This window comes from Chelon labrosus (genome assembly GCF_963514085.1).
Source record: "Chelon labrosus genome assembly, chromosome: 9".
NCBI lineage: Eukaryota > Metazoa > Chordata > Actinopteri > Mugiliformes > Mugilidae > Chelon > Chelon labrosus.
This window is the reverse complement of record NC_140359.1, coordinates 29358344-29381241: the sequence shown is the minus strand read 5'-3', so window position 1 is coordinate 29381241 and position 22898 is coordinate 29358344. Positions and strand designations below refer to the sequence as shown.

The 22898-nt window shown below is 41.1% G+C and overlaps 1 protein-coding gene across 2 annotated transcripts in view; it reads right to left on the bottom strand.

Annotated features, from left to right (window-relative positions):
• LOC311493571 (uncharacterized protein) overlaps positions 1–22898 on the bottom strand; it is a 63592-nt gene that overhangs the window by 13123 nt on the left and 27571 nt on the right. For both annotated transcript variants that reach the window (XM_084552299.1, XM_084552298.1), the window contains 9 exons: positions 15261–15284; positions 15048–15074; positions 6805–6876; positions 4105–4164; positions 3832–3915; positions 2890–2961; positions 1998–2024; positions 814–873; positions 555–626 (listed from right to left, as the gene is read on the bottom strand). In XM_084552299.1, coding sequence (XP_084408425.1) covers positions 555–626; positions 814–873; positions 1998–2024; positions 2890–2961; positions 3832–3915; positions 4105–4164; positions 6805–6876; positions 15048–15074; positions 15261–15284 — 498 coding nt within the window. The remainder of the gene's footprint in view (positions 1–554; positions 627–813; positions 874–1997; positions 2025–2889; positions 2962–3831; positions 3916–4104; positions 4165–6804; positions 6877–15047; positions 15075–15260; positions 15285–22898) is intronic.

Sequence of the window (22898 nt, the reverse complement as noted above, 5' to 3'; positions counted from 1 at the left end):
CTCCTGTTACTGTGTCCACTTCTTAAAGGCCTCAGATAGAAGCCTTGACTAACTTTATATGGAGACAGATCTGCTACCCTGACCTCTACTGGTGGGGAGGTTCATAACAGCCAGTATCAGCCAGCAGTGAAGCAGCACTGCACTTTGATGAACTCTGAAGAGCTGTATGGTACAGGGAGTGGAAGCAGCATTTGGTCACTGGGAGTTGGTGGACTGAGTGAAATGATTAGACTGGCTGCAGTTACTGTCCATCCTTCTAAATGACACTGACCTCAGAGCTCAATGACAACACTGTTTGATTAAATACAAGTCTGGATGTAGAAATAGTTCTGATGATAGCTGGAGATTATTGAGGAGAATGATGACTTTGTACTAATCTACAGCTGTGAGTGATGATGATGATGATGATGATGATGAGAGACTGAAAGCTGACTGTACTGCTCACTACTGACTGTTGATGATAGACCAGAAATATAGAAATATTCAACTCTGATGTCTCTCAACCACAGACAAGAAAGAAACTGAAAGTTAAGAGACATCCCTCCAGCACTCACCAGCGTCCAGAGCTTGCTTGAAGACATGACGTCCATGAGTGAGTTTCCCAACATCAGAGCTGTTCTTAACCACTGAAAAGCACAACAACCTTTAGTTAGAGGATGTGTCAATGACTAATCACATCAGCTTTCATGTCTGATCTTAACTTTAATCAGTATAGTGCAGTTAATATTTCTCTTTAACTAGTGTTGTATTTCAAACACTCTCAGTTCAGATATAATTAAACATCAAAAATAAATTAAGTTCAGGTAAACTCACTTTGAGGTGGCAGAAACACTCTGCTCTGGCTGCGTCTCAGGGGCTGTAGATCAATGTCCCCTGTACAAAAGGATAAAGTATATATTGAGTCAGTTCCATGAACATTTTTAGGATATTCTTTTGATGGCGTCACAGACTTTGTATTCATTTTATTTGAATGTAAAATGATTTTGACTGTCACAACGATAAAGTGTATGTAAACAAAACATCAGCATTTAACATCAGCATTTAACATCAGCATTTAACATCAGCATTTAACATCAGCATTTAACATCAGCATTTAACATCAGCATTTCCTAGCTCTTCTGCTGCTGAGCTTCTTTTCAGGACCTTTCACGAGTACAGTATATAACTGTCATTATCTCATGTCTTTCTAGTGTAATACTTGGTGCAGCTCCTACTGGAGTTAGTTGTTTTATTCATGATATTCATAAATGTCAGTATATTTAACCTGCTTACCACCTCATCCCTCAATCTACACTAGTTGGTTGTTGCAGCTTCTGATTAGCCACTGTAAACCTGATGCAATATGTAAATATTTTTTGTACCACAACATATTTGTCTGTCTTATCCTATTTTTTTTTTTTGTATCTTTTTTGTATCTTGCACTGTTGTTCCCTGCCGTTGTAACACCCTAATCTCCCCATGGGGATGAATAAAGTCCTATCTTATCTTATCTTAACAGGGATCCCAGACCTCATTATTTGTCCTGTAGTTTCTGTGTCAGGAGGTTTGTCAACGCTCAGCTTGAAGAGTCATGACTCATGTGCAGATAGTCAGCTGTTCACTTACACTTCAGGTTTGTCATTCTTGTTTTGTAGGTGTTTTGTGTGGTATGAAGTTAGTTTTCAAAGTTTGCACCAAAAGTCAATGAATTGATTTGTAATCTGACAGGTTTAGTAGCACTAAGACTGATCCTAAGGTCACATCTGGCATTCTCAGAAGAAAGCAGAGCTCTGATCACATGTGCTCTGCTTTCTTCTGACAATGCCACAATACAAACTGTTCCATTTTACACAGAACACATTTACCACTGTACTAATCTACAGTTGTGAGTGATGATGATGATGAGAGACTGAAAGCTGACTGTACTGCTCACTACTGACTGTTGATGATAGACAAGAAACATAGAAATATTCAACTCTGATCTTAATAAACACTAGAACAGAGAAAATGTGACTCACTCAGATCAGACCAACGGACTGGTTGCTCTGTAAGAAACAAACACATTAAACAATTAACAATGAACTGATCCATTAATAGAGAACTAAACATCAAAGATAGATTCTTTCAAATGGATTATAAATGTAGTGTGTCTCTAAATGTTGTTCATTTGAACTTTTAGTATTGTAACAAAGCCAATGAATCATTAAACATCATCAGCAGTAGAAAGAGAAGAACAGATCCATCTTTAATGTGGCTTCATGTGTCTACACCTCCAGAGAAAACCTCAAACACATTCAGTTTAACATAGATAAATGTTCCCATTAGAGAAGACTGAAGCATGTTGATTGATTTAATATGAAACCACTGCTGATTCATGTTCTGTTGAAGGACTAATAGATGAACTGACTCTTTCACATGGATCAGAAGATAAAGGAACATCTCTTCATTGATGGATATTTATAGGCTTTTCTTGCCTCTTTATTCACTTTCAGCTCTTTTGTTCTGACTTTCATGTTTTTAGTTTCAGTTTTCTGATTGTTGATGTATTAGTTTGTTAATCTTTGAGAGTTCCTGTCAACTGATCCATGTCATCATCTTGATTCATCTGAACTTTACTACAGACTTGGTTTTAGTTCCAACTCTATGATGTTGTTGTTCCACATTATTTCTTGTTGTTTTCTTCACTTTGATTTTCTGACTTTGTTCAGAAACTTGTTGCTGCACTTCTTTCTTTATTACTTCACCAACTCTCCTTCTATTTCTTTACTATTTGTCTCCAGTTGATTTCAGTGTCTCTGTCTCTCTCCTGTTACATCAGTCTTTCTGTGTCTGGTTGATCTTTTCCTTTGTGTTGTATCATGTCTTTGTTTTAAACTCTATTAGTGTCATGTTGTGATTTTTTGGACTCACCCAACTCTTCAGCGGTTTTCTTCTTCTCCTTCAGGTCTTCCTTCAGACGTTGAATGCCTCTTTTAATCTCGTCTGTAAAACAGATTGACAGAGTTCATTTCAGTGTATACAGTTAACATGGAGCAACAATAATGTTCCAAATGAATGAAATGCCTCTAAAGTGTTTGTCAAGTCTGTGACAGATCAAGTCTTGTCAGGATTACTTCCTGTTGTTGTCATTTCCAGTACCTGCTCAGCTCCATGATGCTTCTACTGATATTTCCTGCTCTTATGGTGCTGGTTCCTCTCCTAGGAGCCTAGCTGATATCCAACATCTAAACAGTAGCCAGAGTCTCTCTACAGCTTCCTAACCAGATGGAGGAATGTTGCATTCAGGTACTGTGTAGAGCTGCTCCTGTTACTGTGTCCACTTCTTAAAGGCCTCAGATAGAAGCCTTAACTAACTCTATATGGAGACAGATCTGCTACCCTGACCTCTACTGGTGGGGAGGTTCATAACAGCCAGTATCAGCCAGCAGTGAAGCAGCACTGCACTTTGATGAACTCTGAAGAGCTGTATGGTACAGGGAGTGGAAGCAGCATTTGGTCACTGGGAGTTGGTGGACTGAGTGAAATGATTAGACTGGCTGCAGTTACTGTCCATCCTTCTAAATGACACTGACCTCAGAGCTCAATGACAACACTGTTTGATTAAATACAAGTCTGGATGTAGAAATAGTTCTGATGGTAGCTGGAGATTATTGAGGAGAATGATGACTTTGTACTAATCTACAGCTGTGAGTGATGATGATGATGATGATGATGAGAGACTGAAAGCTGACTGTACTGCTCACTACTGACTGTTGATGATAGACCAGAAATATAGAAATATTCAACTCTGATGTCTCTCAACCACAGACAAGAAAGAAACTGAAAGTTAAGAGACATCCCTCCAGCACTCACCAGTGTCCAGCTCAGGAACAAGAGCTCGCTTGAAGACATGACGTCCATGAGTGAGTTTCCCAACATCAGAGCTGTTCTTAACCACTGAAAAGCACAACAACCTTTAGTTAGAGGATGTGTCAATGACTAATCACATCAGCTTTCATGTTTGATCTTAACTTTAACCAGTATAGTGCAGTTAATATTTCTCTTTAACTAGTGTTGTATTTCAAACACTCTCAGTTCAGATATAATTAAACACTTAAAAAATAAAATAAGTTCAGGTAAACTCACTTTGAGGTGGCAGAAACTGAAGGCTCTGGCTGCGTCTCGAGGGCTGTGAATCAATGTGTCCTGTACAAAAGGATAAAGTATATATTGAGTCAGTTACATGAACATTTTATATATTCTTTTGATTGCATCATAGACTTTGTATTCATTTTATTTGAATGTAAAATTATTGTGACTGACACAATAATAAACTGCATGTAAACATAAGGGATCCCAGAATGATCACCTCAGTATTTGTCCTGCAGTTTCTGTATCAGTCTTTCTGTGTCTCATCCAAGATGGCGCGGCGGACGGATTCCTCGGTACTGTGCTCTCTAGTACTTGTTGCTATTTTACTTTTTAGTGTAGTTTTCTGCACTCCCTCTGCTATTAAATTTAGCAGAGAAGAACTCTTGAACAGGACTTTCCAGTGCCGGACTTTTTTCTCCGGTTTTTACTCAACCAGACTGCTTTTTGGAGATTCTGGTCGGAGGAGCAGCAGCGCTCTGTGGATTTAGAAGGAGACGCCGGCGCGGGAAACGAGCTGGAGTGCTCGTCAAGCTGCGGCAGCGGGGATTACGCACCGCTCTCCCGTCCATACACCTGGGGAACGTCCGCTCTCTGGCTAACAAAATGGATGAATTGCTCCTTCTCCTAACCAAGAACTCAGACTTTCGCCGTTCAGCCACCCTGTGCTTCACTGAAACCTGGCTCAGCGAACACATCCCGGACAGCGCACTACGGCTGCCGGGCTTCCAGCTGTTCCGTGTGGACCGATGCCAGAACTGTCTGGGAAGTCAAAGGGAGGAGGAACGTGCTTCTACATTAACGAAGGTTGGTGTACAGATGTCAAGGTGTTAAAGAAGACATGCAGCCCTCACTTGGACTCTTTTTTCATAAACTGTAGACCATTTTATTCACCGCGGGAGTTCACCTCGTTTGTCCTATTCGGTGTGTACATTCCACCGCAGGCGTGCGTAACGGAGGCGTTACAACACCTCGCCGACCAGATTACAGACGTGGAGAAAACACACCCGGACTCTCTGCTAATCATTCTCAGGGACTTTAACAGAGCATCTCACATCAGCTTTTGTGAGGACATGTGCGTGCAGACCAAAACCTTCTGCACATTCAACAACAACAAACCATGGTTCACTGCAGAATTGAGACGGCTACGCCAGGACAAGGAGGAGGCCTATAAGAGTGGGGATCGGGACCTGTACAAGCAGGCCAGGAACAAGCTGACAAAGGAGATCAAGGCAGCAAAGAGGAACTACACTGAAAAGCTGAAGGACCGTTTTTCTGCCAACGACACCTCTACAGTTTGGAAAGGCCTGCAGTCCATTACCAACTACAGGAGACCATCCCCCCACCCTGTGGGGAGCCCCCGCCTAGCTGAGGACCTCAGTGACTTTTACTCCAGGTTTGAAAGGACTTTCACACCTTTCACTTCCCCCACCATTACCATCACAAAAGGCCTAGCCGCACCCCAAACCACCCCCGTACCTCACCCCCCCACCTGCACTGAGGATGCGAACAGGATGTGCGTCAACTCTTTCAGAGACGGAGGATTAGGAAGGCTCCAGGACCCGATGGAGTGTCTCCGTCCTGCCTGAAAGTCTGTGCTGACCAGCTGGCTCCCATCTTCACTCAGATCTTCAACAGCTCCCTGGAGCTGTGCGAGGTCCCCTCCTGCCTCAAACGCTCCACCATCATCCCGGTTCCCAAGAAGTCCCCTGTCACAGGATTAAACGACTACAGACCAGTTGCCCTGACATCTGTGGTCATGAAATCCTTTGAACGACTGGTGCTGTCCCATCTGAAGGACATCACGGATCCCCTGCTAGACCCCCTGCAGTTTACCTATAGAGCAAACAGGTCAGTGGATGATGCAGTCAACATGGCTCTCCACTACATCCTGCACCACCTAGACTCTGCAGGGACCTACGCACGGGTCCTATTTGTGGACTTCAGCTCTGCGTTCAACACCATCGTCCCGGAGCTCCTCCACCAAAAACTGTCCCAGCTCACCGTGCCCCCCTCCACCTCTCAGTGGATTACCAGTTTCCTGACTAACAGGAGGCAGCAGGTGAAACTGGGTAATTTCACATCCAGCACCCGGTCCCTCAGCACTGGCGCCCCCCAGGGATGTGTTCTCTCCCCACTGCTCTTCTCCCTTCACACCACTGACTGCACCTCAAGGGACCCTTCTGTGAAACTCCTGAAGTTTGCAGACGACACCACCGTCATTGGACTCATGCAGGACGGCAACGAGTCTGCATTCAGGAAGGAAGTGGAACAGCTGGTCCTCTGGTGCAGTCAGAAACACCTGGAGCTAAACCTGCTCAAAACTGTGGAGATGACAGTGGACTTCAGGAAGAGACCCCCATCAACCCCTCCTCTCACAATACAGACAGTCCCAACAGTAGACTCATTCAGGTTCCTAGGGTCCACAATTTTTGTATATTTTATGTGTACAGATTGAGATTTATATTATTTTATTTTGTTTTTACTTTAATTTTCTTTCACTAATTTAAGTTTGTGTGTTTCTGTACAAGAGAGTAAAGTTACCAGAGTCAAATTCCTTGTATGTGCACATACTTTTAATTGAAAGTATGTGCACAATTAATGCTGATTCTGTGTCTGGTTGATCTTTTCCTTTGTGTTGTATCATGTCTTTGTTTTAAACTCTATTAGTTTCATGTTCTGATTCTTTGGACTCACCCAACTCTTCAGCGGTTTTCTTCTTCTCCTTCAGGTCTTCCTTCAGACGTTGAATGCCTCTTTTAATCTCGTCTGTAAAACAGATTGACAGAGTTCATTTCAGTGTATACAGTTAACATGGAGCAACAATAATGTTCCAAATGAATGAAATGCCTCTAAAGTGTTTGTCATGTCTCTGACAGATCAAGTCTTGTCAGGATTACTTCCTGTTGTTGTCATTTCCAGTACCTGCTCAGCTCCATGATGCTTCTACTGATATTTCCTGCTCTTATGGTGCTGGTTCCTCTCCTAGAAGCCTAGCTGATATCCAACATCTAAACAGTAGCCAGAGTCTCTCTACAGCTTCCTAACCAGATGGAGGAATGTTGCATTCAGGTACTGTGTAGAGCTGGTCCTGTTACTGTGTCCACTTCTTAAAGGCCTCAGATAGAAGCCTTTTTTTTTTTTTTTCTCTGGTCCCCTGCCCAATCTGACCAATGACGACATGTTTAGTCGCACATCGTCATTCCTTCGCTGGTTATCTAGGTGGTGTCCAGAAAACAACATGGCCTTCATTGATAATTGGCACACTTTCTGGGGAAAGCCTGGTCTGATTAGGAGAGATGGCATCCACCCAACTTTAGCGGGTGCTGCTTTCATCTCTAGGAATATGGCCGATTTTATTAACCCCCCGAAACCATGACAACCCAGAGTTCAGACCAGGAGGCGGAGTTGTAGTCTTACACACTTCTCTGCCACTTCTCTAGGACTGTCTCACACCCTAAACTCTATAAACTCTATAGATGTTCTGTCTGCTCCCAGATTATTTAAACCAATAAATAACAACAGAGGAGTTTCTCATAGGAACCTTATTCAAATCAGTACAAGTTCATTGGTAGAACAGAAGAATAGGAAAATTAAATGTGGTCTTTTAAATGTCAGATCTCTCTCATCCAAATCTCTTTTAGTGAATGATCTGATAACTGATCATCAGATTGATCTATTTAGTTTGACTGAAACGTGGCTACAGGATGATGAATATGTTAGTTTAAATGAGTCTACGCCACCCAGTCATAGTAATTATCATATTCCTAGAAGCACAGGTAGAGGAGGAGGAGTGGCAGCAATCTTCCACTCTGATTTATCTATTAATCCTAGACCTAAGGAGAGCTTTAATTCATTTGAAAGTCTTACTCTTAGTCTTCCCCATCCAGACCGGAAAACGCAAAAAACAATTCTTTTTGTTGTGGTGTATCGCCCACCTGCTCCTTATTCTGAGTTTTTAGCTGAATTCTCTGAGTTTTTATGTGATTTAGTTCTTAGAACAGATAAAGTCATTATAGTAGGTGACTTTAACATCCATGTTGATGTTGTCAGTGACAGCCTTAGCTCCTCATTTACATCATTATTAGATTCAATTGGCTTTTCTCAGAACGTAAACGGATCAACTCACAGTTTTAATCACACCTTAGATCTTGTCCTAACATATGGCATAGAAACTGAAGGTTTAATAGTATTTACTTATAACCCTCTTCTGTCTGATCATTTCCTCATAACTTTTGAATTTACAATAATGGATTACACAGGAACTGAAAAGACATTTCATTACAGTAGATGTTTATCTGATGATGCTGTAACTAGATATAAAGAATTAATTCCTTCTTTATTTACCCCACTGCCATGTGCCAATGTTGTGGACGACAGCAACCACAATTTAACCCCTGCACTAATAGATTATTTTGTCGATGGCACTGCAGCATCGCTTAGTTCAACTCTAAACTTAGTTGCTCCTCTGAAAAAGAAGGTCATGAATCGGAGGAGGCTAGCTCCCTGGTATAATTCACAGTTACGCTGTTTAAAACAGGCAGTCCGAAAGCTAGAAAGAATTTGGCATTCCACTAATTCTGAAGAAGCTCGCATAGCCTGGAAAGATAGTTTAACAACTTATAAAAAAGCTCTCAGTAGTATTAGAACAGCATATTATTCATCATTAATAGAAGAAAACAAGAACAACCCCAGATTTGTTTTCAGCACTGTAGCCAGGCTGACAAAGAGCCACAGCTCTGTTGAGCCATCTATTCCTTTAGCCCTCAGTAGTAATGACTTCATGAGCTTCTTTACTAATAAAATTGTTGGCATTAGAGAAAATATTCAAGGCATCCTTCCAACAGCTGTCAAAGATGTAAGTACAGTGACATTAGAAACTTGTCGACCTTATCAATATCTGGAATCCTTCTCCCCCGTAGATCTTCTTGAGCTCTCTTCAACAATTACAGCATCTAAACCATCAACAAGTCTTTTAGATCCAATCCCAACTAAATTGCTCAAAGAAGTTTTTCCATTGATTAACACCTCCATATTGAACCAGATAAATTTATCTTTATTAACAAGATATGTGCCTCAGTCTTTTAAGATTGCTGTAATTAAGCCCTTACTCAAGAAAGCCACTCTAGATCCAGATGTTTTAGCCAACTATAGACCAATCTCCAACCTTCCTTTTATTTCCAAAATTCTAGAAAAAGTTGTTGCTAATCAGTTGTGTGACCACTTAAACAAGAATGGTCTGTTTGAAGAGTTTCAGTCAGGTTTTAGAGTTCATCATAGAACAGAAACAGCTTTAGTTAAAGTTACCAATGATCTCCTCATGGCTTCAGACAGTGGACTTGTCTCTATACTTGTTCTGCTAGATCTTAGTGCTGCATCTGACTCTATTGATCATAATATTTTACTACAGAGACTTGAAAGTGAGGTCAAGATTAAAGGAACTGCATTAGACTGGTTTGAATCCTATCTATCTGACAGATTCCAGTTTGTTCATGTCAATAATGATTCCTCTACTTATACAAAAGTAAGTTACGGAGTTCCTCAGGGTTCTGTGCTAGGACCAATACTCTTCACGTTATACATGTTGCCACTAGGCAAGATTATTAGAAAACATGGCATAAACTTTCATTGCTATGCAGACGACACCCAGCTATATTTATCCATGAAATCAGATGAAACTAATCAGTTGGTTAAACTCCAAGCATGCCTTAAAGACATAAAGGCTTGGATGACCTGGAATTTCCTACTCTTAAACTCAGACAAAACAGAAGTTATTGTATTCGGTCCTAAGCATCTCAGAGATTTATTATCTAATCACGTGGTTTCTTTGGATGGCATTACCTTGGCCTCCAGTACTACTGTGAAAAACCTTGGTGTTATATTTGATGAGGATATGTCCTTTAAATGTCACATAAAGCAAGTGACCAGGACTGCCTTCTTTCACCTGCGTAATATCCTCAAAATTAGGAACATCCTGTCTCAGAGTGATGCTGAAAAACCAGTTCATGCATTTGTGTCGTCCAGACTGGATTACTGTAACTCATTACTGTCTGGCTCCAAATAGCTCTTTAAAAAGCCTCCAGTTGATTCAAAATGCCGCAGCAAGAGCATTGACAGGAATTAGCAAGAGAGATCATATTACTCCAGTTTTAGCTTCTCTTCACTGGCTCCCTTTAAAGTCTAGAATAGAATTTAAAATCCTCCTCCTTACATCCAAGGCCCTTAAAGGCCTAGCTCCATCGTATCTTAAAGACCTCATTGTACCATATCATCCCAGCAGATCACTTCGGTCTGAAAGTGTAGGCCTACTTGTGGTTCCTAGAATTTCAAAAAGTAGAATGGGAGGTAGAGCTTTCAGCTATCAGGCTCCTCTCCTGTGGAACCAGCTCCCAGTTTGGGTTCAGGAGGCAGACACTCTCTCTATTTTTAAGGTCAGGCTTAAGACTTTCCTTTTTGATCAGGCTTATAGTTAGGGCTGGACTAAACCATCCCTTAGTTATGCTGCTATAGGCCTAGGCTGCTGGGGGACGATGCACCAAACACATGTCCTCCTTCTTTCTTCTCTCTCCTCTTTCTTTTCTCTGGCACAGAGCTCTTGCCCTCTAATTTCCTATATACTACTAATCATACAATTCTGTGCTATTACTATGTAGAATGTTTACTGCTGTGTGTGTCCCCCCCCAACAATTCTCCAACCTGCCTATGATTCCTCTGACATTTTCAAACTGTCATGTAACATCATCAGTTTGTATCATAAGATTCCACATGTACACTTTAGTCTGATATGTGTATCTATGACTGATGTATGTTTATCTTGCTGTTCTCTTCTCTTCTCTCTTTGCTGTTCTCTTCTCTCTTTCTTCTGTCTGTACCCGGCTGGCCTCAGGCAGATGGTTCCTCCATATGAGCTGGGTTCTGCTCGAGGTTTCTTCCTGTTAAAAGGGAGTTTTTCCTGCCACCGTTGCCTTCAGGCTTGCTCTGGGGGTTTCAAGCCGGGTTTTTGTAAAGCGTCTTGAGACGATTTGTATTGTTATTGACGCTATATAAATAAAATTGAATTGAATTGAATTGAATTAACTAACTTTATATGGAGACAGATCTGCTACCCTGACCTCTACTGGTGGGGAGGTTCATAACAGCCAGTATCAGCCAGCAGTGAAGCAGCACTGCACTTTGATGAACTCTGAAGAGCTGTATGGTACAGGGAGTGGAAGCAGCATTTGGTCACTGGGAGTTGGTGGACTGAGTGAAATGATTAGACTGGCTGCAGTTACTGTCCATCCTTCTATATGACACTGACCTCAGAGCTCAATGACAACACTGTTTGATGAAATACAAGAGTTCTGATGATAGCTGGAGATTATTGAGGAGAATGATGACTTTGTACTAATCTACAGCTGTGAGTGATGATGATGATGATGATGATGATGATGATGATGATGATGATGATGAGAGACTGAAAGCTGACTGTACTGCTCACTACTGACTGTTGATGATAGACCAGAAATATAGAAATATTCAACTCTGATCTTAATAAACACTAGAACTGTTCAACCACAGACAAGTTGGACTCACCCAGATAAGACCGGCAGTCAATGACCCCTTTGAAGGACACATTTAATAATTAACAATGAATGAATCCATTAATAGAGAACTAAATAGTACAGCGCACAAATGTGTATAATTCTAATTCATAAATGTAAGTTGTCTATTATTGTCATTTATATATGTTTTTGTAGTTTACATTTTGAACAGACTATCAAGTAAAGGAGTTCTTGTCCTGAGGCTGTTCTTTAGAGCTGGATTCAGTGTGTTTTCTATCTGTTGCCATCTTGATTCATCTGAACTTTACTACAGACTTGGTTTTAGTTCCAACTCTATGATGTTGTTGTTCCACATTATTTCTTGTTGTTTTCTTCACTTTGATTTTCTGACTTTGTTCAGAAACTTGTTGCTACACTTCTTTCTTTATTACTTCATCAATTGTGCCCTGTCGGTGTGTGTCATCTTTGTCCTTGGGAGTAAAATGGACTTCTAGAGGCAGCAGACTTGACTGGAGGAATATAACCCAGTAATTCTAGTCAGTGATACTATACTGGGTTTGCGGATGTGTCTACTCGTACATCCTTTGCTCTGTCAGCCTCTCCATGCTTTTGTTCTCTGCTCTGATTGATGTCAGGAGAATGAAAAATCCACATCACACATAGAAACTCTTTTCTTATGTTGACATTATAACATTTTCTTTGACTTGTCTCTCAACCATGAGCTGATCCACCAAGGAACATATCTTCAACATTCTTAATTCTCAACACTGTGGATAAAACACACTGTCATTTTATACTGCAATGTATTACCAGTACTTCTTAGAAACATTGTGAAGTCACTGGTATATCCAGAGTACCACTGACTGGGAACATTTTTTTTCAATTGACAGACTTTCTCCAAACTTGGACAAATTACACCAACACTATCTGCATGGCTACACACTATTATAACTAGTAGGGGTGTAACGGTACACACACTACCCAACTATCCTTCCGTCTATTCACTACTCTGTTTGAGTAAAGAGAAATAAATTTCCATTAGGGTAAGTGAGATAAAGAATGAGAGGTGACCAATTGTTTTCAGAGTATGTGAGTTTATCCATAAGAGTATATGTAATCTTTTCTAAGTGGAGAGTGTTAGTAAGATCACTAAACCACATGTTTGTGGTGGGTACTTTTTTCGTTTTCCAATGCATGAGAAGTAACTGCTTTGCAACAATAAGACTACTGGCAAGGAAACATCACTGGAAGTTGTTTAATTTTTTAACATCGTCTGACATACCCAGAATAATAATGACTGGTTTAGGCTCTAAGTGTATGTGGAGTATTTTAGATATTAAACTGAAAATATTGAACCAATAAATCTTAACCTTGGGACATAGATCATAGTTGTTAAGCAACGTCTTGTCTGCTACAAGACATCTGTCACACGTAGGGGACATCTTAGGATATACTCTATGTAACCTCTCTTTGGAGTAATGAAGATGTAGAATTTTGAATTGGATTAGGCAGTGTCTGGCATCATCAGTGAATATGTTCCAAACTCTCTTCCAGAGTTCCTCGGTCTTCATGTGTCAGAAGACCTGAGCTGGGCCACAAACACCAGGGCTACAGTGAAGAAGGCACAGCAGCATCTTTACTTCATCAGACTGCTAAAGGAGGCCAGACTCAGACAGGCCGAGAGAAAAGCTCTGCAACGAGTCACAGAGAGAGCAGAGAGGATCATCGGCTCCGACCTCCCGTCCATGGACACACTTTACACCCAGTGGTGCAGGAGAACAGCCCAGAACATCCTCAGCTGCCAATACCATCCAGCTCACTCTCTGCTCAGGAGGAAGGACTCAGACCAGAGAGCATCAGCATCTCACAGGTCACAGTTCTACAACAGTTTCTTTCCAGCCACTATCAGGATGATAGTCAAGACATCACAATGGGAAGTCATTTCAGCGCAACAACCTACCATTTTTTTTTTTTTATACTTTCACAAAGTCTATATATTTTAGTAGTAATAGTGTGTATTTAGTATTTATTTCTCCTCTGCTGCTACTTCAACAGTTTTTCTTTGTTTTGTTTTTTATTTAAAAAAAAACTGACTCAGGGAACTTCGCACAAGAATTCCAATATTCCTGTATCTTCTTGTACCTGTGCAATAAATAACAACAAGCAGCAGCGTAGCAGACGGGGATGGAGTGGAAGAGGATGGACTCAAGGGAGAAATGTAGAAGGACATCATTATTGTCTTTAGCAGGTTGAACTTCTTCAGCTGCTTCAGGACATACATCCACTGTTGTGTTGCTTTTATTGCTTGACAGACTGGTGGCTGGAGGTGCTGCTGTTAGTGTACAGGGTGAAGAGCAGGGGAACTGGTGCTGATGGTCCATGAGTCCAGAGTGAGTTTTCCCAGCTTCACTTACTGAACAGAAGTCTGAGCTTCACCTGCAGGTGGAGTCAGGCACATTCAGCTGGGAGAGCTTGTCCTCCTGCAAGGCTGGGATGATGATGCTGAAGGCCTAGAACTGAAATCCATAGACAGGATCCATGTGCAGGAGGAAGAAGTGGAGGGCCATGTTTATTGAAAATGCCATCACAGTGCTTCAAGGTGGAGGAAAAGACCCAGGTGCTTTCTACAACCTCACTGGTCCACAGCTTTAAAGTCCTCACAGTAGGTTTAGAGAGTTGTCACAGTGTCCCGGTGCAGCACAGAGGACTATGGAAACCATCTGCATATGGAGAGTTGAATCTCTTGAACCTCACTATTGGAGGACGTATGTCTGCTGGACAGACAGTAGGAGAGCTTACGCTGTCCGTCCTGTTCAACCAGTATGAACAAGGTGAACTCACAGGAGAGGACATCATTACACCAACCACTGGTTTTTATCAAGCACAGACTGGAAGATGAAGAAGAGTCACTGTATTTCCCATCAGCAACTTAAATGTGTCCATTTTATTGATGAATAAACGTTAGAGAGAAATATCCCAGGTAGAGATGTTTAAGAGGACACCTGGACTAAATCCTCCAGTTATTCCACTGATGTAGTGATGTAGAGAGGAAGTAAATGCACCAGGCTTGAATCTCTGATGTTCTCTTTTCTGGTGTTAGAGCTCATGATAATATCTGGATGGAAAACTAAACAGTGTGTATCAACACACCAAGGTGACAAATCAGATCTGTAACAGACTGCCACCAGTACAGCACCACCTGTAGATGGACATAACCTGACTCATCCAGTACAGAGACTAAGATCAGCTATGTGATGGATGAGATTAGAGTCAGCAGACATCAATCAAACATTCATCCATAGACTGATTTGATCTGTTTAAGGTGGAACTGAACCCTGATTCATTTTAGATTGAGAGAGTGGATGAGAACAACTGGACAAGACAACAGTTACTTACTGTGAGACATTATGGCCTCTGCTACATCTTCCAGGTCATGACGTAGAAGGAAACAGATTGAAAAAAAGAGAATCTGTCAGTCATTATCAAGTGAAACTTTCTAACTCACCAGTCAACTTGGAAACATTTCAAGAAAATGTGACTTATTGTCTACAAACTGCTGGAATTCTACATGTTCATAGAAGATTTAGGAGACACTTCATTTTTACTTACTGGGATGTGGTAGTAGAGCTGCTTCTGTAGAGAAACAAAGTAGAATGATTGATTGATTGATTGATTGATTGATGTGAAGTGTGTAATCAGTGTGATAGTCAGAACTAAACATCCTGTGATTGTTGGTGTCCACAAGCAGCTCAATAACTGATTTACTTCATCTGTGTCAACATCTAGCAGCTCCACCTCACTACCTGTGATAGTCTGTGTGGACTGAGGCAGACTGTAGGTGGAGACAGAGAGTCAGGAGAACCACCTGGACAGAAAGTTACCACTAGAGGACGCTCTCTACACAATGTCTGTCCTCATGTCTAATCAAAGACTAGCTGAAAACAACAAGACAAAGAAAGAGAAGAGCAAGTGTCTAAATGTGAATCTAGAGCCTAGAAAAGCTGTAATCCTACATGTTAATGTGACCAAGAGGATTTCTGACTCAGTTCACTTTAACTTACTGTCAGGTGGCTGGTATTTAATGCTGCTGAGCTTCATAGCTGACTAAGGGAGCATTGCAGGGAGAGAGAACATGTAGATGCATTGACTGATGTATTGATGTGTGAGTTGATGTTTCAGCTTGTAGTCATCTCTCTGGATTCTGTGTGTCTCTCTAACTTCTTGCTTTCATCCACTTCCAGAGCTGTGTTCAGTGACTTAGTTCTAAACTGCAGCTCTACAAATTGAACCGTGGCATCCCTAATACATTGTAGAGACTGCCCAGATTATGGAGGACCATAATATTTCTTATCATACGTATGCAGATGACACACAACTTTATATCTCGATGTCGTCAGATGATTACGGTCCCTTACTTTCACTGAGCAAGTGCATTCATCAAATCAATGAGTGGATGTGCCAAAATTTTCTCCAGCTTAATGCAGATAAGACTGAAGTGATTGTCTTTGGCCCCAAAAGTGAAAGATCAAAGATCAGGGCTCACCTTAACTCCATGTCATTGACATCAACTGATAAAGCCAGAAATCTTGGTGTAATTATTGATTCTGACTTGAATTTTAATGACCATCTAAAGCTCATTACCAGATCAGCGTATTACCACCTGAAAAACATAGCCAGAATTAAGGGATTTTTGTCCAAAGAAGATATGGAAAAACTTGTTCATGCATTTATTTTCAGTAGATTGGACTATTGCAATGGTGTCTTTACTGGTCTGAACAAAAAATCCATTAGACAACTACAGCTGATCCAGAACGCTGCTGCAAGAGTGCTAACAAACACTAGGAAAATGGATCATATCACACCAGTGCTCAGATCACTGCACTGGCTTCCTGTGAGCCAAAGGATAGAGTTTAAAATCTTACTGCTGGTCTACAAAGCACTAAATGGTCTGGCACCAAGATATATTGTTGACTTACTAATTCCATATGAAGCATCCAGACCCCTTAGGTCGTCAGGGACAGGTCTATTGTGTGTTCCCAAAATTAGAACCAAACAAGGTGAAGCAGCTTTCAGTTATTCTGCTCCTCACCTGTGGAACACACTCCCTGCACACCTGAGGTCCGCACCAACTGTTCATTCATTTAAATCAGGCTTGAAAACATTATTTGCTGCAGCTTTTTCTTAGACACATTTTATTATTTTATTGATTTTAAATCAGTCTTTTATGATTCCAATTACTGTAATTATTTTATTTAAAATAATTTGTTTTTATTTCCTTTTGTGTTTTCTATATTCTATGTTCTATGCTTTTAAATCTGCTTTTATATCTTCTGCTTCTGTAAAGCACTTTGAATTGCCTTGTGTACGAATTGTGCTATACAAATAAACTTGCCTTGCCTAGAGCCAAAGCTAGACTAATAACCAGGAAGCAGGCAGTGTTTGATTGGATTCTTTTCTACATTTGATCATTCATGTTAAAGCTAATGTTGACTTCTCTTCAGACTTAATGTTGACTCATCAGCCAGTGCTGATTTGATCTTCAGGATGAACTAAGGCCAACAAAACAAAGAAAAACCAGCTACCTGGTTCTCAAAGTCTAACTAAAATCTAAATGCAAATAAAAATGAACAAAAAGACATTCTCTAAACCTAACTGCTTAACTTTAACAAAAACAAGAGAAAACAGATTTGAAAAGAAATGGCAGTTCACCTCTACTGCTTCCTGATATAATTCACAAACAAAAGAAAAAACAGAGGTGTATAGTAATGAAGTAGATGTACTTCGTTATACTAAAGTAGTTTTTTGTGAGGATCTGTACTTGATTTTTTTTTAATCAGGACTTTTACTTTTACTCTACTACATTTAATAAATATACTTTTACTCTGTTACTGTGACGTTTTCCACCTCGTTACTCGTTACAAATTAAAATAGAAATCTAATTAATCACTGAAGGATTATCTGGAATGGGCGTGTCCCAGAGGACGAGAGGAACAACGTACGGTACTCTGACGAGGTTAAGAGGTCAGGACGGGATGCACGGGGCAGCTGACATCAACATGGCTACCTCAGCAGTTAACACTGATGAGGAAGACATGGAAGACGTTACCACACTGACAGCATGTCCTTCAGTAGAAGACGACAGTCACCCATGACCAGGAGATAGGAGTGTGAGGGAAATTCTTAAATGTCCCTTATTATTTTAATATTATATATGAAACCTAACACATTTGGATGCAACATTAGATTTTATGTAGGGTGGAAGCTTGTGGTATGGTCAGAAGCTCTGCCTTATGATACTCATGTGGTTGCAAGGAATGAATGGATATGTTGTTGTATGCTCCATTGTGTAATATGTTGTGTGAGTTAACATAAGGAACTCTCTTTAAGGAGTTCAACCTGAAGGGGAAACTGAGGTACCTCTTCCGTGTGTATGTGTGCAGGGAAAAGGTCACTGTATATCACACAATGATGGTTAAAGTGAAGGAGGAATGTTATGTGTGTCATGAGATGTATGCTGAGATGTTAGTACAATGAGTTGTGTCAAGTCATATGTGATCTTATGATGTGACTACAGATGTGAACATTGTTTAGGCGGTAACACTTTACTTGACAGTGTCGACATAAGAGTGACATGACACTGTCATAAAAGTGTCATAAACTTTATAAACATGTCATAAACATTTATGACCTCAGTCATTAAGGCCACGTCCACACGTACGAAAACGATCTTTTTTCTCTCCGTTTTCGAGGGCATCGTTTCAAGAAATATCCGCGTCCACACAGATCCGTTTCAGCACGACCGAAAACGCTACTTCATATTCCAGGCCTATAGGCGGCGCTGTTTCAGTTTCAGAAATTCACCAAAAACGGAGAGGAAGAGGCGGAGCATGCGCACAAATCTTGAGCGCTGTTTACAAATCGCCTTTTTTGCTCAGCGTGGTGGCACAGGAGCATGATATGTTGCCCTGGTAACCCTGATAGGCTCAATATCTTCTCCAGCAGGAAAACTAGCATATAGTCCGCCATTGTTGTTGATGTTGTTATGAGACGTCTCGCGGGAGGTGGAAGGCTGCTCGGGAGTGTGGCGATGACATCGTTTTCGCCGTTTTCGCCGTCTACACAGAAACACAAGAGCTGCGTTTGCGAATTTCTCCACCCTGGGACCCGTTTTCAGAAAAGTGCGTTTTAGAGCTATGCGTTTACAGGATATGTGTGGACGATCGGCCAAAACGATGAAAAACTGCGTTTCTGCGTTTTTGCGTTTCCGTGTGGACGGCCCCTAAGTGTCATTCGGTTTTTGTTATGACAAGTTGGTAATGTCATCCTGGTTAATGTCAAGTTGTCATTACAAAGACGTCCCAAATATTTAATGTCAACTTGTCATGACCAAGACAACTTCTGGTAATGTCACTTTGATTAATGTCAAATTGTCATAATCGAGACAACCCAAGCAATGTCAACTTGTCATAACAAAAACCGAATGACACTTAATGACAGAAGTCATAAACGTTTATGACATGTTTATAAAGTTTATGACATTTTTATGACAGTGTCATGTCACTCTTATGTCGACACTGTCAAGTAAAGTGTTACCGTTTAGGCTAGTATAAACGCTGAGGAGAGACTGCCTCTCTTCAGTCATCATCCGTCGCTGATGAGTGGCTCTTGCTTGCAAGCAATAAAGGTTTCTAGAAACTAAATATTGTGTCATAACTTGGTATTTTGACCAACTCTCATCTGCACAAGACAAGCAACCGATTTTCAGTTGCCACGACAATTTGGGGGCTCTCCGGGATGTCTGACTTGAGGATTCCTTGAAATACACGCTGACAGGTTAACTGAGCGCAGCCGAGGACTGGGTCCCGGAGCCAGAAACCTCTCCCCAAGAGAGGATCGTAAGCGACCAGTGGGGATGAGAAGTGGCGCCTGAATCAGACGTGCATCTCGGATTCCTCGACACAGCATCCTGAGGGATAAAGAATCTAAAAGGTGAGGACACAATATTTAATAGGATAGGCCTAATGGGGAACCCACTAAAGGGCTGACGAGCTTATTAATGATGTTGGACACATTAATCGGGTTCAAACTAGTTGGACTAGTTTAAAGATACCAGTTGGACTGGTGATCAGTAGAGAATAGATTGTGTGAGGAATTGTTGATTGCTGGCTTGGAAGTATTGTCATTTCACGTGCTCAAGATGGGATATCAAAAACTAAATCTTTTGGTTCCTCATGCAGTGTCATCGATCCTTTTGGAGCAGAGGACAAGTCTGGAGGACAGCAAGAATGATGCATTACCATAATGTATTGCTTTCACTCCCTAATGTTACTATAACTCGATGCACTATATTAAATCCTGGAACTCTTTTACCTACAGAATGGGATGGTGAACCACATGATTGTTTGGCTGCAATTGCAGAAATCTGCTCTCCAAGACCTGATTTAATGACAATACCTTTAACAAATGCTGATTTGATTCTTTATGTTGATGGTTCTAGCAGAAAAGACCCACTTACACATGAAGCACAAGTTGGTTATGCCATTGTTACAGATCAAGACATCTTGGAATCTAGCAGGTTACCAGGACATCTGTCTGCACAAGCAGCGGAATTGTTTGTGCTTACCAAAGCCTGCATTTTAGGAGCAGGGAAAAAGATTATTGTCTACACTGACAGCAGGTATGCATTTGGAGTTGTACCTGACTTTGGCACATTGTGGAAAATTAGGGGATTTTTAACATCAACAGGAAAGCAAATTGCACATGCATTGTTAATATCTAATCTGTTGGAATCAATCTTACTTCCACAGGAGATAGCTGTTTGTAAGTGTGAAGCTCACACAAAAGCACAAGATTGTGTTTCAAAAGGAAATGCAAGAGCTGATCTGGCTCCTAAGGCAGCAGCGCAAGCACCAATAGCAACGACATTGCAAATGTCTAACATTGCTTTTTCCATAACCCCTACAGTCTCTTTTGCAGAACTGGCTGAAGCTCAGAAGAATGCTTCAGTGCAAGAGAGGAAACGGTGGAAAGACACTGGTTGTACATATGTAAATGATGTTTGGTATGGTCCTAATGGCAAGCCGTGTTTGCGTAAATGTTTGTTTCCATATCTAGCGAAATTGACACATGGAAGGATCACGTGTCAAAAGGGGGGATGGTGGAAACAGCCAATAGATATTGGCTTCTCAAATTATTCATAAAATTTTAGTTTGAAGTGCCTAGTGTGTCTGCGACATAATGCTGGACGAGGACAGGCAATGAAACAGTCCAGCCATCCTACTCCAGATGTTCCATTTGATCATTTAATGATGGATTTCATTGAACTGTCACCATGTGAAGGAAAGAAATATTGTTTGGTGATTGTTGATATGTTTTCTAAATGGACTGAAGTTTTTCCTACAGGCAAAGCAGATGCAACAGCGGTAGCAAAAATGCTGCTACGAGAAATTGTGCCATGATATGGAATTCCTAGGAAACTATCTTGTGATAATGGTACACATTTTGTAAATAATGCCATTAAACAGATGTCTGATTACTTGGGGATTGACTTGAGAACACATTGTGCCTATCACCCACAGAGTGGTGGAGCGGTAGAGAGAGAAATGGTACAATCAAAGCCAAGTTGAACAAAGTGTGTGAAGAAACAGGGCTGAACTGGGTAAAAGCTCCGCCTTTGGTGTTAATGAGTATGAGGGGACGAGGAAAAACCAAGACAGGGCTGTCCTCGTTTGAGATCCTCATGGGGTGGCCTATGAATACAGGGATGTCCTCCCCAGGACAAAGGTTGCACCTAAGGGGGGAAGAATTTGATGATGCTATGCTCAATTACTGTATTCATCTCTCCAATTCTATGAAGTCTATTCCTGCACAGGTGAAAGCAGCCCGACCAATCCCATTGCAAGGACCGCTGCATTTGCTGCAGCCTGGCGATTGGGTGGTGGTGAAAGACTGCAGGAGACGACATTGGAAGAAGCCACGCTGAACGGGACCGTTTCAGGTGCTTCTGGTGACCAATTCTGCGGTGAAGATAGCAGAGAGATCCACGTGGATACATGCCAGCCACTGCAGGAAGGCTCCAGCATTAGAGGACCACAGGCCCACCACTGAGGACGCCACAGAGGACGATGTTGAGAACAAAAGAGGACAACAAGAGTAACTACTGGTCCAGCAGACTCGAACACAGCCTGCAAAGGGATGAAGCCAAAGGAAAAGGCATGGCATCCGTTCAGGAGAACAGGTTGTGGAATGCGAGGCACTTTGTGCTTCTGTGCTTTTATAAGTCTTGTCGTTGTAGTACAATTAATGCTGTGGTATGAAAGAGGGACTGGACTTGTTACATGGACACTGATAATCAAACTCAACCACAGGGTGATGATCCTGTGGACCCAGCTATGCATGACAAAAAGAAACAATCCCATGTAGGATTTTGAAAATTGTTTGCTTAACATTTGCTGCATACTTTGCTTAAATATGATTAGCTTTGTGATTTACAAATTAATCAAAGGGGGGAATGTGAGGGAAATTCTTAAATGTCCCTTATTATTTTAATATTATATATGAAACCTAACACATTTGGATGCAACATTAGATTGTATGTAGGGTGGAAGCTTGTGGTATGGTCAGAAGCTCTGCCTTATGATACTCATGTGGTTGCAAGGAATGAATGGATATGTTGTTGTATGCTCCATTGTGTAATATGTTGTGTGAATTAACATAAGGAACTCACTTTAAGGAGTTCAACCTGAAGGGGACATTGAGGTACCTCTTCCGTGTATATGTGTGCAGGGAAAAGGTCACTGTATATCACACAATGATGGTTAAAGTGAAGGAGGAGTGTTATGTGTGTCATGAGATGTATGCTGAGATGTTAGTACAATGAGTTGTGTCAAGTCATATGTGATCTTATGATGTGACTACAGATGTGAACATTGTTTAGGATAGTATAAACGCTGAGGAGAGACTGCCTCTCTTCAGTCATTATCTGTCGCTGATGAGTGGCTCTTGCTTGCAAGCAATAAAGGTTTCGAGAAACTAAGTATTGTGTCATAACTTGGTATTTTGACCAACTCTCATCTGCACTACACAAGCGACTGATTTTCAGTTGCCACGACAGGAGGAACTTTATTGTGTTCTCAGGCAGACACTTGATTCACTCTACAGGTGTTTTCTAGTTTTTGTTTTATCATACCACATCTATTTCATTCACCTGAAAGTGAAACAAAGAGAACAAGGGGAGAACCATTTCTG